Consider the following 18,838-nt stretch of genomic DNA (forward strand, 5'->3'; position numbering starts at 1 on the left):
GTTGCTCCCTTCTTTTTACATATAATGGTTCAAGGTCCCCATCCTTCATATCACAGAGCTTTGTCCGCTGGAGATGCGGCTGTTTAAAGTCCAATTTAGATAATCAGCAAGGCCAACCAATGCAATGTTTACGACAAAAATCAATTACAGTTTAACATAGCAAAAATTTTCATCAAGTAATATAAAATATACGAAGGCATATTGCGTACATAGGTGACAGGCAGGTCGATTAGAGATGCAAGAAAAACACACATAGATAACTTGCTTGAAATAAAGATTGATTTCATTAAAACTGCAGTTCTTGCATAAGACAAAGTACTCCAAAGAGTCTATCACATTCTTCATGACATCAAGATGGATGCCAAATAACCAAAGATACAAATAACAGAAGGTGACATAATGTGAAACAATGGAGAAGAAAAATGGGCATGTACCTATTACTAACACTGGCCAATTTTAATTTGTGATAGATTAGTTATAATAACTAATACAGGTCAGGTGCAGCATAAAAAGGATGAGGGTTCCCTAAAAATCCCAAAGTTTGATAACGGAACTGAAAAGTTCAATATTTCTTCCTCCAAAAGAAGATAAAAGGCTTCTGTTGTGAAGAAATCGTCCATCCAGTATGGCAATATCATAAAATCCAGCTTGAATAGAAGAATTACGAAATCAGACAACATAGCAATTTGTATAACACAAGAGAAGTATTTCTCTCTTTCATTGCATTCATATGACTCTAAGAATAGGCTTTGCTACATACATTGTCACATTCACATCATTAAAACTCAACTAACAATGCAGAAATCATGGTTACATTTTGACATGATTTCCGAAATAACACAGCTCCATACACCCAAAATTCCACATAATTTAATTCAGGATAGAAATCCATATAATAAAAAGGTTCATATGGTATTAAAAAACAAGTATTTAAAAAGCAAGCCAAGATACATACTTGTGGTAAGCTAAAGGCAGTACTATTGTCACCCATTATAGCCAATGAGTCCCGTATCTGATTGACCTGATGATGTGAATTTTTGTTTAAACATTCAGTTCCAGATTAGTAACATCTTATGATATTTGAGACATTGAAATTCAAGGCCAGATGAGAAAGATACCATATCAATATTTTTGTCCCCTGCAATTTAATAACAAGCAAATAGCTAACCATCAGAAAATCCTCCTTAAGAAAATGACAAAGTTATAGTGAATAAAGTTAATTTTAGTCACAGGTACAACCAATAGCACTAACCATTGACATTGGGGACTCTTCGAAGAGCTTCTTTCACCATTTGTTGCACTGACTTCCCTTCTGCATTTTAAGTAAGGAAAATATTAGTATAGGATTGAGAGTGCATGATGGACAAAAGAGCAGCAGTGCCTAGAATCCTCAGTGACCAAAAACAATTTTATTCTGATCATAGGCAGTAGATTAAACAAAAGAGCAGAGCTCAGGATAGGAAAGGTAGCGGACAACTTGTAGGTACGAACATAGCTAGTATTTAACTTACGCAAAAAATCACGTTGTATAAGCCACAAGAGCTTAGCAGGTTCAAATGCAACATCTTGGCCCTACAAAACAACAAACCATTTAAAAAAAATTTAAAAAAAAAATAGCAACAAGAAAGTTCATAAATGAAAGTGACGTCGCAAAATGGTGAGAGTAATAATGTAATTGGAGCACCTTCACTCTGTTCCAACACATGGACATTGCCGATTATAATATGTTGAAATTTCAAAATAAAAAAAAAAAAAAAACAAGTTAGTAACTGCAATAGTCACGGGAAAAAGGCCATAAAGCAGTATTAAAAAGGATAGCAAGAGAGAAATTGATAATCCAAATGATATAGTAGAGGAGAAAAGGGCATTAGGTTGCTAACCTCCCATAAAATTCTTCAGCAAGCTCAACCGCAAAAGAGAGCCGAGAAATGTCAGCTTCGCGTATCTTAATGCATAAAATGAACAAACAAACAAAATGAAACATTAGTGGTTGAAGGCATCAAGTTTGTTCAGCCTATAGCTAGTAATAGAAAGTTGATACCATTAAACAAGCACATGCAATCAAGTTGCTTTAAAAGGATATTGCCTTTTTCTAAAAGCAATAATATTAACTTTCAATTTTCACTGACAGGGAGGGGAGAATGATAACTAACCGTCTCAGGCAGATTATAGATAAGCACGGAACTCATGACAGTTGCCAGAGCAAATATCCTGCAAAAGGAAGACATAAGAAAAGGCCAACTGAAAAAATAACATACGACTACCAACATAAATTGCAGTGCTTATGATCAAACAGGAGTTACCGATCATCATATACATTTGATTTTCCAACACTTTCAAATCCTTCTGTATCAAGGTAAAATACGGAAGTTTTTACTCCATCAATATCCAACTCTATTGGGGTTCCCCAAATCCATATTCCTGTATAACATGGGCCAAAAGAGAATAAATATTTGAGGAAGACCGTATCTAAATCCAATTAAGGATAACCATGTGAAAAAATATCAATCCCCATTCACCTTTTGTCTTGGTATCACGCATGTGCCCAACACCAAAACCTAACAAAACAATCAAAACAGTTAATATTACATTCTTAGAAGCTGTCGAATTCCTAAAATGTAAATAATGAGGAATAAAATTCTAGCAGCAATAAAAGATGCACCTTCATAACAAGAAAGAGAAAGAAGTTGATTAAGCAAGAAAGATTTTCCAGAGCGATACGGTCCAATCACCTGACAAAACAACCATAAACTAATATAAAACCCACAGGGAACTAACACCACTTATACAGTAATGTGCAAGCTTCCTTCATTAGATCATGAACGAAGTACCAATTTCCAAATAATAAGACTTTGTTCCTGAACTTAGACAAACACTTATCTCCAACTTCGAAAGTCAAAACTATCCAGAAATCCTTCTAAAGAGAAAGTGAAGAAAATGACAACATTTGAGAAAGCAAATCCAGATGCAAAATTATAGGAAAAACAAAAAGAGCAATCAACTCTGGTTTTTTTTTAAGTCCCAAATTTTCAAAAAATCCAACTCCTCTCTCTTATGAGGTTTTCCTGTCTTGTCCTTAGGGGTAGAACAGAATACTTTGTATTGGTGGACTTATATGTTCCAAATCCTGAAAACACATCACATGACAATATTTACAGAAGACAAATTTATTCAAAATATGTTTTCGAACCTTGTAACTAGCAATTTCTCGAATATCAATCAGAAATAAAGTCAGGGAAAGATGATTGGTCAGCATGGAAAATGATAATCAACATGATATTAGCCAATCACTACGCCTAAAACCAGTCCATATCAGTATCAACCCAAACAACTCGAAAACCTTCAGTAGTTCATTTAACAAGCACAAACTTACTGCCACGGATGCAATGGGGTTTGTTATTCTCTCAATAGCCTCCAAACCTTCTCTTGAAAGTCTAAGTTTTGTATGACCAGGATCAGGCTCCACAATGGGAAACCTGTACACAAATATTGGGTAAGAATAAGGGTAGCTTACAACATCGGGAGATTATTAAGGTGAAATGTTCTTCATAACAAACAGAAGAAACTCAGTCATACAATAGCCATTGGGAGGAGAACAAAACAACAATGAATACAACAGGAGAAAAAGAACAGGGTTGTTTGTTGTTATGGCAATAAAAGCATCTTAGTCCCAAAATGAGTTGATTACATAACCTCAGCCTTCAAATGAATAAAAGATACATTTTGGCACCACTCTCAAGGTAAAGACAATTCCATACTAAGTATACATATGACCAAGATAAAGTATGGCTTTGACATTTCTATCATTCTTGTGGCCATAAGTCTATAGTGTCTCCCTATTTATTCATATTGCCAATTTTGAACTATTCAGGATAGTGTCATCAAGAGTTCAAGAATAATAACTAACCCTATGTGTATTGCTCGCAAAAACAAGCTTCTTGTGTCCAAAAAATTCACAACTTATCTTTTTCTCGACATACCAAAATGAAACTTCCCAATTGACAGAGAAAAAAATTTCAATCCATATACGAAAAATCTATAAGTAACAATATTTGAATGTCTAAACAACCTAAACAGCACAATCAATAATCCAGAAGTAGCGAAAAACTAAAAAGAAATTATGTAAAATAATTCTTTAGAAATTTTCACCCACGGCCATTGCTGAAACCAATGCATTAGAAGTCACATTCACTCCCAACTGCAGCAACTAAGTCTGATATATTGGCTCAAACTATGTCCAAGTACAACCACCTAAATAGATATGTATTATAGAAGCATGGTTCAAACCAGTTAGCATAGACGAAATGAAGGTGAATGCCCACATCACCCAATGACAAAATCAGGGAATAAAACGCATTGATAGGATCCAAAGCATCACAAAGTTGAGCTTTTGCAAAACAAGAAGCATAAAGATCAAAGCTTTTTGTATCTTTTCAAGAGGCAATAACCACCAGATCTCGAAACTAAACATGTCATTAGAAAGTTAGAGAGAAAGAAAGACTTACGCCTGTTGAAAATTCTGAATCTGCGAGGACCCAATTGAAAAGAGGGAGAGAAAGAATAGAAGAGATGAGAGAAGGGTGTCCATGAAGGAGTAGAGAGATGAAAATGGGAGAAAGAGAGTAGCTTGGGGTTTGTTATGCGGCAAATGTGGTGGAAGAAGGAAGAATGAGGAGAGAGAGAAACATTGGGATGGGGTTGAAAATTGAAAGGGGTGGCGTTGAAACTTGAAGGTAACGGCAAGAATAGGGAAGTGGGATCTGAAAGGAGGAAGTGGTAATTTGAAGAAGACTCAGACTCGCTCTTTGGATTTTGATCTTAGTCATGTCGTGTCTTCTCATGACCGACCACTGCTATAACTATGCTCCGACTTAGGAGCCAACCGTGTCCTGTTCATTCTGCCTCAATTGGTCACACTATTTCTTCTGGTTTTAAATAATGTTTATGGTTTATAGTATATACAAATTAAATTCAAAATATTAACCCTTTTCTTTGTGATGAAATATTAACCTTTGTGAGTAAATAAGTTTTGAATTCTTTGTATTTTTTGTTTGTATCCACTTTAATCTTGACATTTATTTTAGTACTTAGATTTATAATTGAACTTGTTATTGTCCTTAAATGAACTTTTATATAACTATTACTCTATTGGTGATTTCACAACCTATTTTTTTTCCTAATTAATCACTTATCTCAAATTTAAAATCTCCAATATTAGGCAATAGACATAGAATAGGAAAATCATATATTTTATAAAGAAAAAGTAAAAAGAAAAAAAAAATTGATACAGGTAGCTTTTTTTTTACAGTATCTCCTAATTTAGGAACAGATCGATGACTAATTTATTACGGATTAGAATTTTATTTAAAGTTTATAGAATAAAAAAAACAAAAGAGCTCTGTACAATTAGGAGTAAACGCGGATAGGATCGATCCAATATCCGCAGTTTTTAAGATTTGATCCGATCGGATCAGATATCAGATATCGGATATATCCGCAAAACATAAAAATATTTTTAAAAGCTTATTTTTATTAAAAACATATCAATAAAATTCATTTTTTCTATTCTTTTAAATATATTTACTTTTAAAATAATATTAAACATACTTTTTCTAAATAATAAATTAAAATAATACAACATATATGATAATTATTAGTTGAAATAAAATATAAAAAGAATATTTACTTATTTATTTCTTTATTTTTGCGGATACCAACACAAAATCCGCAATCCGATTCGATTAGTGTGCGGATCCGATCCGAAAGTCTTGCGGATTGGATTCATATCCGCAAATTTTGGATCGGATTTGAATAAATACCGCGGATATGCGGATCGGATCCGATCGGTCTTGAAAGAGCTCAGTACAATGAACAATGTCCTTCTGTTTTTGGTCTGGGCCCAACAACAGGGATTAGCCCAACAATGTCTCATTGCCAATTTTATCTTTTTGGATCAGCCTGAATCTCATAACTTAAGCATCAATTTTGTTTTGACCAAAAAAAAAAACAGCATAATTTTGTTAAATTATTATCACTGTGTGTCTGTGTCTATACCAAAAATGAAAAAAAAAAAAAGAAAAAGAAAATATAAGTCACTGGTTCTGAAGTTCACTGTGATATAATTTTCACGTGAAACATCCAACAATGCATAGACCAAAAAGAAATAGAGAAAGTACATATACAAAAGCCTTTCACCGCGATATACTCTATGCCTATGGGGTGTGAAAATTGAAAATACATCACTATAGTAGCTGAGTTAATGCACTCAAGAGCTTGGATCATTCAAGAGCATTTCAAGTCTTCTATTGTTTTATGTGCTTAAAATAATTTTAACTAAACATCATCCATACTATCTAGAATAACCATCTTATGTCATAAAACCACTCATCCAAAAAACTTAAGCTGATTTTGGGGTTCACTAAGGATCGAACTTTTGACCTTTCGGATCTAAAATTCTAATACTATGTCATGAAACCACTCATCCCAAAAGCATAATTTAATAAAACAATGTAACACTAATGTACGTTTAGGCCATTGGCTCTCTATACTTTCTCAAAATGAAAATATTAAGAATTGGTGTTTCTAGACATATATATTCACATTCGTGACGCGCCCTATGGCTTCCGGAATAGATGGAAAAGACATATTGGAGAAGCTCATTCTAGCACAAGTTACCACCTTTGAAAATATGAGAATTATGAATTAAAAAGTCTAAAAAGCCCCCCTCATATCGCTTTAAACGGTAGTGGCATCTCATCTAAGTATCTAACCAAAGAAAAGAGGACTTTGCAAACTTTCTCGAGTAACAGCGCACCACTTGAAAATAAAGTTTCCTACCAAGTAATTACTTTGTGAATGTACAGTTCTAACCCTCCCCTTAAAGCTGAGATCCTCAAAGGACGCAACCAACACTGTATTAAATTAAAGGTCACTCTACCAAAACGAGAGATAGGTACTGTAGTTTCTAAATATCTTATTTAATTTACCTAGTTTGCCGGTCACTGAATATTAGTTTGAACTTTGAAGTTTCAACATTACTGGCTTGAATAAAATCAACATTTAACCGAACTTAACAACATTAATCCTTTAATCATCTTCAGATGTAGATACTCAGTCATTAAATCAAGCTTTGATTAAACTCGAGTAAAGAAGTATGGTAATATATTTTAGCACAAATTTTGTTGAATGGCAGAGTATTGTCAGCACCTGAATAGTCAAATAAAGAATAAATGCATAAAATAAAATGGAAAGTAGAGTGCAATTTCCGAGACAGTATGTGGATCCACAAGGTTTCGTACGACGCTTGAAAACGACAAAATAATGTTCACATCAGCAAAGAGGCCTGTCTGTCCAAAACTGAGAAAACGAGAAAGGAGAGTTTATATACATATAAAAGAAGGTTACAGTTCAGAGTTCCAATGACCACCGTTACTATTTTCTGTGCATCCAAGGCAACCACCACTCAGCAGCTCAAGTAATACAGGGTGCTCAAAATTATGTAGAGTTTGTTATCAATGTTTATTTGTCAGATTTTTAAATTACCAATTACTGATGTAAAAGTTAATACAAAAATTAGTTTCTGGTTTTCTAGGTTGCACTTTTTTAATTATTATAAAAAATAATAGAATTTATTCTCATTAAAATAATATATATACTATACTTTTTCCAAAGTTTTCAGGGAACGATGGTCTATATTTCGTTACCTATGGAATTTTCCACTATATTTTGTTTGTGCTAAGAAATCTCATGCCATACCATGATGATGAATAGTAAGAACTCGGAACTGAGAAACCACCATCACCAAAATCAATCATTTCTGTTTTTTTATTCTTCAAGAAAAGAATAAGAATCAGCTTCAAATACGAGAATGAGTAGTTTACAAACTATCCAATATCCAATATCATTCGAACTGACGATTAAGAATCAAAACAAATTGACCCGTCACACAAGGAATATAAAACTAAAAAAAAAAAAGACAATTCATATTTCATAGCATCAATTATGAGTAAAGAATCATCATCTCAAAATTTTCTAACAATACCTCTTCAGTCCATCATCATTTTTATTCATATTATATTGTTATTATTAGTAGTAAATGAAACTCATCATCCCTTACATACAAAAACCAGAAGGGGATAGAGCTCCCTAACAGTTTTACAATACAAGATTTTTAATCCTCATCTAATCGCTGCAGAGAATTAAAGACTTCCAAAAAAAATAAAAATAAAAAAATAAAATACAAAATTTTTATGGGGTTTCATTTAACACAGCAGCCAAAGCAGAGAGCGAGCTCTTGGCCTTTATCTCCGGTGGTTTGGATTGGATCACAATATTAGACTCATCCGACTCGCCACGACTCACTTTAAACTCGCCGGCGCCGCCGGCCAAAACCTGGTTTTCCTCCGCGTTGTTTTTGATCCCTTGCGAGGAGGAAGGCGGAAAAACTCGCGTGTGAGGGGAGAGCCATTTCGCTCTGACGTATTCGACCTTCCTCCACGGCGGAACCGGCATTCCCTTCTTCTTCAAGCTCTGCTTCGCCGCCTCCGACACAATCGCCACCATACTCTGCAACCGCTCACACTTGCCAACGAATATGTACGGAACAGTTTGAAGGATCGCCTTGTACGCCTTGGTCGGGCGAGCAATCTCGAACTCCGATCTGAAATCAACGTCAACCACCACTCTCTCGTTCCCAATTATCACATCAATGTACTCGTATTCCCCTAAAAATAGAATGAAAATGAAATAAATACTAACAATTCGCAAATTCGAATCTGAAATAGTTTGGGAGAAGGAGAGAGAAAGTACCAGCGGGATAGAAAGGAGTTTTCTCCCAGCGAGATTTGCAGATTGCAGCATCGTAGCCAAGAGCTAACAAAGCCTCCGTGACGAGCTTTCTGCAATCGCCGTCTTTGCGTTTACAGATTATCTTGTTCTTCTCAACTATCTTCGCTGTGTCCGCTAACAGATTCCTCTCGCTCTTGCTCCCACACGCCACCAAACCCTGTCCAAAACCACAACCACCAACACTCGTTTCAATTTTGAATTCTCAAAATAAGCTTCTAAGATCATTGATTCAATGTTCTGTGACGTCAGTAGTACCTTGAGGATTTCGAGAGCTTCGCCGGAGGGAGGCTGGTTAGTTTCTCCGAAACCGGCGTCCGATTCACCGTCGGAGTTGTCGTCGCAGTTGCCGTTGAAGCAGTTACAGCGGTTACGGGAACACTTAACGGAAACCGGGTGCTTATTATCGTGATTATCTTCCATGAAACTCTGCACCATTCTCGCCAGACACACGGAGTTCGGTTCCAAATCGGCACCAGCTACGTCCTTGCCGAAATGCGCATCGTCGCCGGCGATCTTCTCGACCGCCACCGCCGCCGCCGACGAGCTCCTCAGAACGCCGGGGAACTGGCGCTCGAAGAGGCGCTTCAACCGCCACTTGGCCACCGGCTTCACCAACTCCAGCCTCCTCGTCTCTTCACAAACGTCAGAATCAATCGGCTGAATCTTCATTGTAAAAGGCATGATGATGATGATGATGATGAACAAGAAGATGAATGGTGATAGTGATAACGAAAATGAGTAGACGACGATTGATTCAACCCAAAATCACACTCCCTCACAGTTCGATTTCTGAACTCCGAGCTAGGATTTTTAAATTGGGGGATCAGCAGACAAAACAAACTTAAAAAGCAAAATTCAATCTCTGGAAATTCTGCACATAACCAGAACAACACAGCTTTTCTACTTTTTTTTTTTTTTTATATTTTTCTTTCTCAATCCAGTAGTACTTTGACTTAAAACCACAAATCTTATCCCCTCAAACAAAGAAGAGAGAAATGAAAATAATTAATAGCAAATGCAGTTCTGGCAAAATTGGAGAAGTCCCTTTAATTGTTTTGTAAAGGGAATTATTATATAGAAGTAATTTGACTCGGGTTTGCGGAATTAAGCATGGAATAACTTGAAAACTCTGCTAAGTAAAATCGCTTTTGCTTAGGGTTTCTACCATATACGATTGCGGTTCCCCAACAAGCAACGCGACGATAACGTCAGGCTCTTTCTCAACACATCGGGGTCGTGAGCCATCAACACAGCTTCCATATCTCACGGCTACTTGTTCGGGTTTTCCGGCGAGTGTTTCGCCGGCGGCGAAGCAGAGTTTTTGTTTTTGTCTTTTTCGTTTTTTTGCGTGTGGTGGTGGATTTTGTGCAGAAATGCGAAAGAGGATAAGGTGAAGATCAGAAGGTGTTGAATTATTTAAAGGCAACGACCAGAGAAAAGGGATGATCGCCACGTGCATGCCTACGTGGCAGATTTCAGTGCGGACTTTGGGTTTGTGTCTCCGGGCAAAGCTTAATTCCAAAAATACCCTTTACATTTTTCATGATGATAATGCCCCTGACGTGATAAGTAAGGAAGCTTTCACGGAGACTAATAGGAAGTCCAGGGGGGAGAATAAGCACGAGGGTTGTTTTGTCATTGTAGGACGTATCCTGTGACGGTGAAGATGGCAGGGTAGAAAGGTGTAACTGAAAGTTTCGAAACGGTTGTTAGGTGTTAGTTAAATTGACGGAATTACCCCCCGTGTGTCAAGAGAGTTAATATGGGTTGGTTCGATGTCAATATCGTGTTTATGAAGCTTTGTGCAGTTGCATTGACAATTCCTTACCGTTCCTGTGATTTGTCGCGTGAGGATGAGCATTGAACAAATAAACAGAACCACAGAAAAGAGTACAGTCACAGTTGTAAGTTCACAAAAAGTGTTACGCCCAGACAAAAAAGAAAAAGGTGAGGGGGTCGCGAAAATAGTAAAAAATATAAATATAAATAAATATATAATAAGAAAACTTAATAAAAAAGTTAAAATCATCCTTAACTCCGAAGAATTAATTTAGGTTAATTAAGTGTCTAACTAGATACGTGAATAATGTTAAATTTTTAAATCATGTAGCTATTATTATTTTGATGAACATTAAAAGAATGGTTGAGGTGAAAACGGGTGATAATTAGATGGAGGACTGTTGCAGGAAAGCAACGGTAGCATTTATAAAAGAAAATAAATAAATAAATAAACAAATGAAAATAAGAAAAAGTGACTGGTAAATAACGGAGCAGTTTAGCGGATAAGGTTTGTGTAATTGTATTCGACGTTGACAGGGGATGTTAAGTAGTACTAAGGGATGTGATTATGTCACGTGTCAATTATATTCTGTCAGCCGTTGGATTATCATGGTTGTAAGTTGTAACTAGTGGAAAGTAAGGCCCAATTATTTGATCCACACTAACTCTAATTTTTGTCCATATTGGGCTGTGATATTTAACCCAATCTATTGAACTTTAGGTTGGTGCAACTTAGCTTAAAATCATAACTGAAGTCCATTCTCTAACCAACTTGGGTTCGTGGAGTGGTCAGCTCACTAGTCTGCTTAAATAAGTATTAGGGATTCGAATTTCGCCTTAAATAGAACTTATATCTACAAGCTCCACACTACATGCAACTTATAGAAATTAAAAAGCGCCTCAATTTCTACTATTTGTATCTTAAAAATATAAGTTAGCACTTTTATGCACTCATAAATTGATTGAAAGACAGAAGAAACATTGATTGAAACATGGTGACGGCATGTCTGGTTCGCCCGAATTTCCTATATGTCAAATCATAGAACTCATCATACACTGTATTTTTTTTTTTTTAAATCACATATTTGAGTTCATTCATTTTCCATTTTCCAACATGCATGTAGGTATGAAAGTTTCTATTTAAGCCATTACAAAGGAAAGAAAAATAACAAAAAAGAGTTTCCTTTTCAGCGGGCAATAATAACTCACAAACCCTTGTTTTCTAATTCTGTTGGCTATATTATTCATGATCATGGATGACCAATTGTTTTCTTATATAATTATTAACTACTATAAAATATATGAAATAAGTCAATACCTTAAAAAAATTACTTTTTTTTACTATGTTTTGGACCATTTTAAAATTATTATTCCTATACAAAAATTTATATCTTCAGTGTATAATGAATAGGAAAATGGCAAATGAATGAGTCTATAAGCAAAGATGCAATATCATGGATAGTGTCACTCTTTTTTTTCTTCTTTTTTCTTCTTTCTCAATGGCTCTAGAGTTTTAGACCATTTTTAATAAGGAATTTATTTCAATCTCTATTTATGGTCTATTTGTCTTAAAAATTAACTCCACATTAATTTTTGCGTCATAAACAGTAAACAGAAATTTAAAACATCTCTTTTGTCTCCATTAGGAGAAATTAACTTTAATTTCTATTGTGATTCTACTTAATTAATTAATTAAAATACTTAAAATAATGTAATTATTTTTTTCAATAACATTATTTAAATTTATAAATTTAAAAATAATTCACTATTAATAATATTAAAAAAAATTCATATATAACAATAATACACAGTATATAATTTGGGATTACACTAATCTGTAAAATTACTTAATACAAAAAAAAACTATAATTAAGCTCTATAGTTGACGACAAGCATTGTGAAATTGCCATATGTGTTCAATCAAATCCTCTTTCAATTGTCTATGCTGCTGCCTATTTCGAAGTTGGACATTTCTTTGGAGAAATTGATGGTATGGTGCAAAATCTTCCTCTCCCAACTGAGATTGTGATAAGCCATTTTCGACATCGTCATACTCTAAGTATTGAGCAAAATTTTCTGCGTAAGTGTCTATTTCATCCTCAACAATCATATTACGTAATATAATACAAGCTCTCATTATGTTGACAAGTTTCTTCTTTTTTCAAAAGCGAGTTGGATCACATATAATTGCAAAGCGTGCTTGCAACACTCCGAATGCTTGCTCCACATCTTTTCTTTGCCTTTCTTGGTATTGTGCAAATAACTTGCATTTCTCCCCTTGTGGCTTTGAGATTGATTTGACAAATGTGGCCCATTCAGGATAAATACCATCTGCTAAATAGTATCCCATAGTATAATTATTATCATTAATAGTATAATTTTCCTCCGAAGCACGGTCATTTAGAATATCATCGAACACTGGAGAACGACCTAACACATTAATATCGTTATTTGAACCAGAAACTCCAAAGAACACATGCCATATCCAAAGGTCTGAAGATGCTACAACTTCAAGTACTATGGTTGCAACCCCACGATAACCACTCATGTACATACCTTTTGACGCCTTTGGACAATTTTTTCATTGCCAATGCATGCAGTCAATGCTACCCAACATGCCAGAAAAGCCACGACCCTCCGCCATTTGTAGCAAGCATCGTACATCATTCAGATTTGGTTTTCGCAAGTATATTCATCCTCGAACACCGAAATGACACCTTTAACAAATTTTTTCAAGTATTCAATTGTAATACTCTCTCCTATGCGCACATAATCATCAACAACATCAGCTGCTACGCCATATGCTAACATCCGTATCGCAGCGGTGCATTTTTAGAGTGGTGACAAGCCTCTTCTTCCAGTTGCATCAACCCTCTGTTAAAAATACGGATAGACGTTTGAGAGAGCATCTACTATTTGAAGGAACACATGTCATCTCATTCGAAATCTCTGTCGAAAAATGTCAGCATTATACACTGGTTCATCTGCAAAGTAATCTTGGAAAAGGCGATCATGTCCTGCTTCTCGATCTCTATTGATCCATCTACGAGGAGTTGGGACAGAGCTTCTATCGATATCTTCTTCTTCTGAATCTTCGAATAAATACTCATCGATCCAATTATCTATGAGTGTGTTATCTTACCGTCTTATTTTGCCATACAAAGCCTCATTAAACATATATCATCAAAATTTCTAACCATAATCTTTCTCTATGTAATTTTTAGTACTCTTTCGAGGTGGGAAACAAGAGTTGAAATGGAGTTGCAAAGTCATTGATAGTTTATATTTATAAGTGTGTCTGCAACAAATACCTACTTCTCAACGGCTAGTTTTTCAACGGCTACTTAACGGTCACTTTCATGAACAATAACGGTACAATAATATTGACTAATTTAAAAAGTTACATCAAAAATGAATAAAACAGACTACATCACATACCAGTAATACGCAATAAAACTAAGAACATACTACGCAACTCTACGAATACAAGGAACTATTAAGTAAACCACTTCGCGATTATTTTCTCACATGCAATCTCATGAAGAGCTCATTGTTTTTCCTATCCATTAGTTCCTTTTTTCTAACATTCTTAATATCTTTCATGAAAGATAGTTTTTTAACAACCGATGATTTTTTTCGCTAAGATCTTCAGACATTTATACTTTTTTCTTACCTTTTCGCTTGCTCTTCTTTGATCCTTGTGGGCGAACAGGAGAGTCCACACCGGGTTCGTCTGCCAACGGTGTATCTGGGTTTGATGAGGATGAGTATGCTCCAATTGCACTAACTTTGGTTCTCTTTGAGTCTCCACCTGTGTAGATAGTTGGCTTCTCCATTTTTGTTCCAAACGAAGCATGTTCGAATGCCTCTCAAAAGTGAATTTTTGACCATAAGTTGTGGAATAAAGTTTATAGGCAAACTCCTTTATATCATCAGCGTTCGAACCACTCCTTATTTTTTGACTAGCTTGATCGTAGCAACCAACAAATTGTGCAACAGCCTTGTTGTTCTTATACCATCGTTTCTTATATGCAACTACCCCCCTTCTCATGTCGGAGCAAAATTCTACACATTAGCTGTGAATTCGACTCCAAAATATTTTTTCCTTTTGATCAGTACCAACTATAGGGTCAGTTGAAACATTTAACCATGCACTGATCAGCATCTCATCCTCTTTCCAATGCCAGTGTTGAATACTATCTTGCCTCTGATCTTCAATATCATCATCATTGAGGTCGATAGCATCTAATCCATGAGGGTTGGCAAAATCTGAATATTACGAATTTGGACTAAATTGTATCGGAGTCTGAGAGGATGGGTTAGAAGAGTCATCAACACCAGATGAGTTATGTCGTGATACATTGAATTGAGTTGGAAACGGCAAAGATGTTGGAGTAACATTTTCGATAGAGGGGTTAAATATGGATGAAAATGGAAAATGTTGTGTTTGTGAATTTTGATTTTGTGGTTGGAATATAGGAAATTGATTATATACGGAGCTTGAAAATTGAAATTAGAAAGATTTTATGGATTTGGATTTTGAAATGTATTTGGTAGTGTGAAGTTTTGATTTGAAACTTGAGAGTTTGAGGTCTGAGATTGTTAGGTATTTGGAGTTTAAGAAAGGTTTTGTAAATAATTGAAAAAAGAGTTGAGTTGGTTTGGATCCATTTTTTCGAACAAAAAATAATATCAGCGGAACTTTGATTTCGTAAACTTGGAAGAAGACGAAGAAGAGTAGAAAAAAGTGTGAGAATAAAAGTATATGTAAGTGGTATATATAGAATAATAAAATATTAATTTATTAATAATAATGGTAACATAGTAACGGCTAGTTTTACAACGGGTAGTTTTGTAATGTGGTTAGTATTTTAAATTTCATACATAAACTTAATTATTATTTAATTATTTAATAATTATTTAGGGCAATTTACGTTTTTAAATTGTTTAAACCCCAATTTTATGTAAATACATTGTTTCAAAAACGGATACGTAAATACATTGTTTCACTATTTTATATAAACCGCTACTGACAGTAGCGGTTTACAATTGCACAGAAACCGCTAGTAATAGCCGCGGATTATGTGTATTTTTGGTTGGTCATAAACCGCTACTGCCAGCAGCGGTTTATGTAGATCGGTGTGCGTGCGTAAACCGCTGGTGCCTATAGCGGTTTACGTTTAGTATGTGTCAATGGGCTCCCTATATAAACCATGGAGGGGCCAAATGTAGAGAGGTAGAGTTTTATTCACAAATGGATGGGGAGGATAGTATTAAAAAAATACAATACTCAAAGTATTAAATTATATAAATCAAGACTATTTTTTTTATTCTCATCTCTTTTACAATTTATAAATAATAAAATAATTTTTTTAGCCAAAAATTTACTAAATCATATATTTTTCTCCTTAACAATCACTTCATTCTCTTTTATTTATATCAACCATACAAGAGATACTAGGAGAGTTTGAAACATGGGTTATGTTCTTTGCTGCTGATTTGCATTTGAGGTTCTAGCTAAACGAATTTTTTTTATTTGTGCAACTTTATTGTTTTATGCCAAAAAATAAAAATTATTTGTATTTTATAGTTGATTGATTGGATAAAAGTAATAGTGATAACATCATAATTTTGATGAATAAAATAAAAAATATAAATATGCATATAATAATTTTTTATTTGTATTTCTTATTAAAACGAGACTAAATAGCAAATCAAAGAGTGAGTATTGACAGAGTACTAAAATATATAAACTAAGACTAATTTTTTTTATCTTCATCCCTTCTAAAATTCATGAATGATAAAATAATTTTTTTAGTAAAAAATAGTGAATTTTTTTTATTTGATTTGCTATTTTTAGTGAAAAAATTCACTATTTTTTACTAAAAATAAATTATTTTATCATTCATAAGTTTTTGAATCAATGAAAATCAAAAAGAAAAAAAATGTAAAAAAAAACAGATGAAAAACTTCCTTTTCCATTGGAAGGAAAGGGAAAATAGTGGCATAAAACCCACCCCCAATTTTTCCTTTCAAACTTACTATGAAAATAGATGACAATTCTAAAATGAAAGTCAAATTACCAATTTATCCATGGTGTTAACATTAAAGCAAAAGAAAAATGAAGGGTATTAATGTAATTTTACTTGGTTATGATTTTCCTCCTACTTTTTTTTTCATCTATTTTCTCTTCATCCAAACAATATAAAAAAAATCAACTTTTCCTCTCATTTTCTTTCCTTCCATTTTCTTTTCTCCCATTTTCTATCTTCCATAAGTCATCGTTCCTATTCCCAATATTGCTATGAGAAGGCAGTTGTTAAATAGATCAAATTCCAAAAAAGCTAAAATTTCGATATTGAAAACTCGACATTGCCTTTGAATCATGAGGCAGCTTTTCCATTCCATGTGTTATAGCTTAATGAATTTTTGGGTTCGTGCCCATCATTCAATGTGAGAAAGATAGAAATGCTTGTGTTCACAATGGTAAGATGACAAGTTTTTCCTTTAATTGTCTATTTGCTTTTCCTTTCTTTTTTTACTTTTGTTTCTTCCTTTCATTCTTCTTTCTTTTCATTTTGAACTTTCACTCTCTCTGATCTTCCTTTCTTTGCCAATGTTGCTATTTATAATGTATGTACACTAACACAAACATGGGATAAAATAGTAGATTTTTGCCCTACCCGACTGATGAGCGAAAATTAAAGCTTACGAATATTGGCAAGTGCACAATCGTTCAAGTTATACCACGATAAGTGGATATTGTTTACACGAGAATTAAAGAATTGAGCAATTAATATAATTTTATTTAGTTATGATTTTTTTTTTATTTTTTTTCACCCATTTTTTTTCATTCAAATAACATAAAATAAATCACTTTTTTTTTATTTTATTTTCTTCCTTTTTTTTCTCTCATTTTTTCATCTTCCATCCAAAGTATTAAGGTCGTGCGCATTGGAATTGCTTTATTCCACCCGAAAACTATTCATGAATAGACAGTGAATTGTTAGTAGCACCAATTTTCTACTTGCTTTACCCGTGTCATTGCAACAGAAGAATATTATATGAGACGCGTTTTTTGTACCCCATCAATAGCAACAAAAGCAAGAAGACTTGGGAGCCTATTCTTCCCCACTTTATCAAAGATAGAGTGTTGGGCCATTAGTCATGACTTCAACTATGTTGTCTACATCAAATTTTGATTTTATAAGGATAGTCCACATATAGATGTTAGGAATATAATCTATTATGATGATGGGATATATTAATTACCAATGGAAAAGGAATAAAAAAGAAGAGAAAAGAAAAGATACTAAAGGATCATTTTTCTTTTAAATTGCTAACTAAAATGACACAACTTTTCTTGTTAAAATTTATGTCTAGATATTGTCCATTTGTCCCCTTGCCTTACTGTTAAACTTATATAAATATACATATCATTGTTGATTAAGCTTTTTATCTTATTCGATTTCTCTAGAGTATTCATTTCAAACATGAATTCTCAGTTAACTATTGATAAATTCTAGCTATCCCATGTTACTAAAAAGAAAAAGCAAAATATTAAATTTATTTAAAAAATTAAAGTTTAAAAATAGTATATTTTTGGAGAAGATGATAATGATGATTTTATTTTGGTGGTAGTATAATACTCTATGGTAGGAGAGAACTTTACTTTTATTTTTTATTTTTTTAAATAAAATACGATTTATAATTAAAAAAAATTCTTATTAAATATGACTTATTTCGGTGTACCTGTGTATTTCTGGAGATGATGATAATAATTGTCATTGTTAAATATGGCTTATTTTTTTAATTTATAATTAAAAAAATCTTTGAATAAGCCATGCTTGTTTGTATATTTTTGTGTACTCCTATATAGTATTGTAGATCTATATATTATTTGGAGATGATGATAATGGATTAAAATAAATTAAAAACGTGGAATTTAAAAAATTTAAAGGGAGTTCGCGGGGTGAAACGAACTCTATACTAGGGGTGCGAGCGAACTTGCTCTAAACAAAAAAAAATATATTTAAAAAATTAAAGTTCAAAAATAGTATTTGAGAAAATATGATTTTTTTTATTTTATTTCTAAAAAAATCCTTTATCCGTTTCATGCGAAAAAAATAAGTAGCAGTAGCCAAGTTAATAGCTTCGTCAAGCTCGGTATGCATTTTTCCCTAGTATTTGTATAATCCATATGATTGGGTTG

The 18,838-nt window shown here is 33.8% G+C and overlaps 2 protein-coding genes across 3 annotated transcripts in view; both read right to left on the reverse strand.

Moving 5' to 3' along the window:
- LOC107645224 (guanylate-binding protein 4) overlaps positions 1-4,914 on the reverse strand; it is a gene marked incomplete in the record, with an annotated part of 8,537 nt that extends 3,623 nt beyond the window's left edge. Inside the window, 13 exon segments of the mRNA XM_016349201.2 lie at positions 1-79; positions 956-1,021; positions 1,119-1,138; positions 1,253-1,312; positions 1,512-1,572; positions 1,685-1,691; positions 1,881-1,945; positions 2,154-2,211; positions 2,304-2,421; positions 2,520-2,558; positions 2,663-2,732; positions 3,374-3,476; positions 4,506-4,914. Of these exon segments, the coding sequence (XP_016204687.1) occupies positions 1-79; positions 956-1,021; positions 1,119-1,138; positions 1,253-1,312; positions 1,512-1,572; positions 1,685-1,691; positions 1,881-1,945; positions 2,154-2,211; positions 2,304-2,421; positions 2,520-2,558; positions 2,663-2,732; positions 3,374-3,476; positions 4,506-4,588 (829 nt within the window).
- Positions 8,028-10,246, reverse strand: LOC107645223. Of its 2 annotated transcripts, XM_021103670.1 has the most exons (4): positions 10,013-10,246; positions 9,103-9,648; positions 8,809-9,004; positions 8,028-8,723 (listed from the first exon to the last, which is right to left on the reverse strand). In XM_021103670.1, the coding sequence occupies exons 2-4, from the start codon at positions 9,526-9,528 to the stop codon at positions 8,248-8,250; spliced, it is 1,098 nt and encodes a 365-aa protein (XP_020959329.1). In that variant the 5' UTR covers positions 9,529-9,648; positions 10,013-10,246; the 3' UTR covers positions 8,028-8,247. The 2 variants fall into 2 exon arrangements, with proteins under 2 accessions (XP_020959329.1, XP_016204686.2); XM_016349200.2 differs by having other exon boundaries at positions 9,103-10,246.

This window comes from Arachis ipaensis, chromosome B06 (assembly GCF_000816755.2).
Source record: "Arachis ipaensis cultivar K30076 chromosome B06, Araip1.1, whole genome shotgun sequence".
NCBI lineage: Eukaryota > Viridiplantae > Streptophyta > Magnoliopsida > Fabales > Fabaceae > Arachis > Arachis ipaensis.

Bases quoted from the DNA above. Each gene is read 5' to 3' on its own strand.
- LOC107645223 (XM_021103670.1), bottom strand. From the start codon at position 9,528: ATGCCTTTTACAATGAAGATTCAGCCGATTGATTCTGACGTTTGTGAA. The intron at 9,005-9,102 runs GTACTACTGACG...GGTTTTGGACAG, and splicing joins AAGCTCTCGAAATCCTCAAG to GGTTTGGTGGCGTGTGGGAG. The intron at 8,724-8,808 runs GTACTTTCTCTC...TTCTATTTTTAG, and splicing joins AACTCCTTTCTATCCCGCTG to GGGAATACGAGTACATTGAT.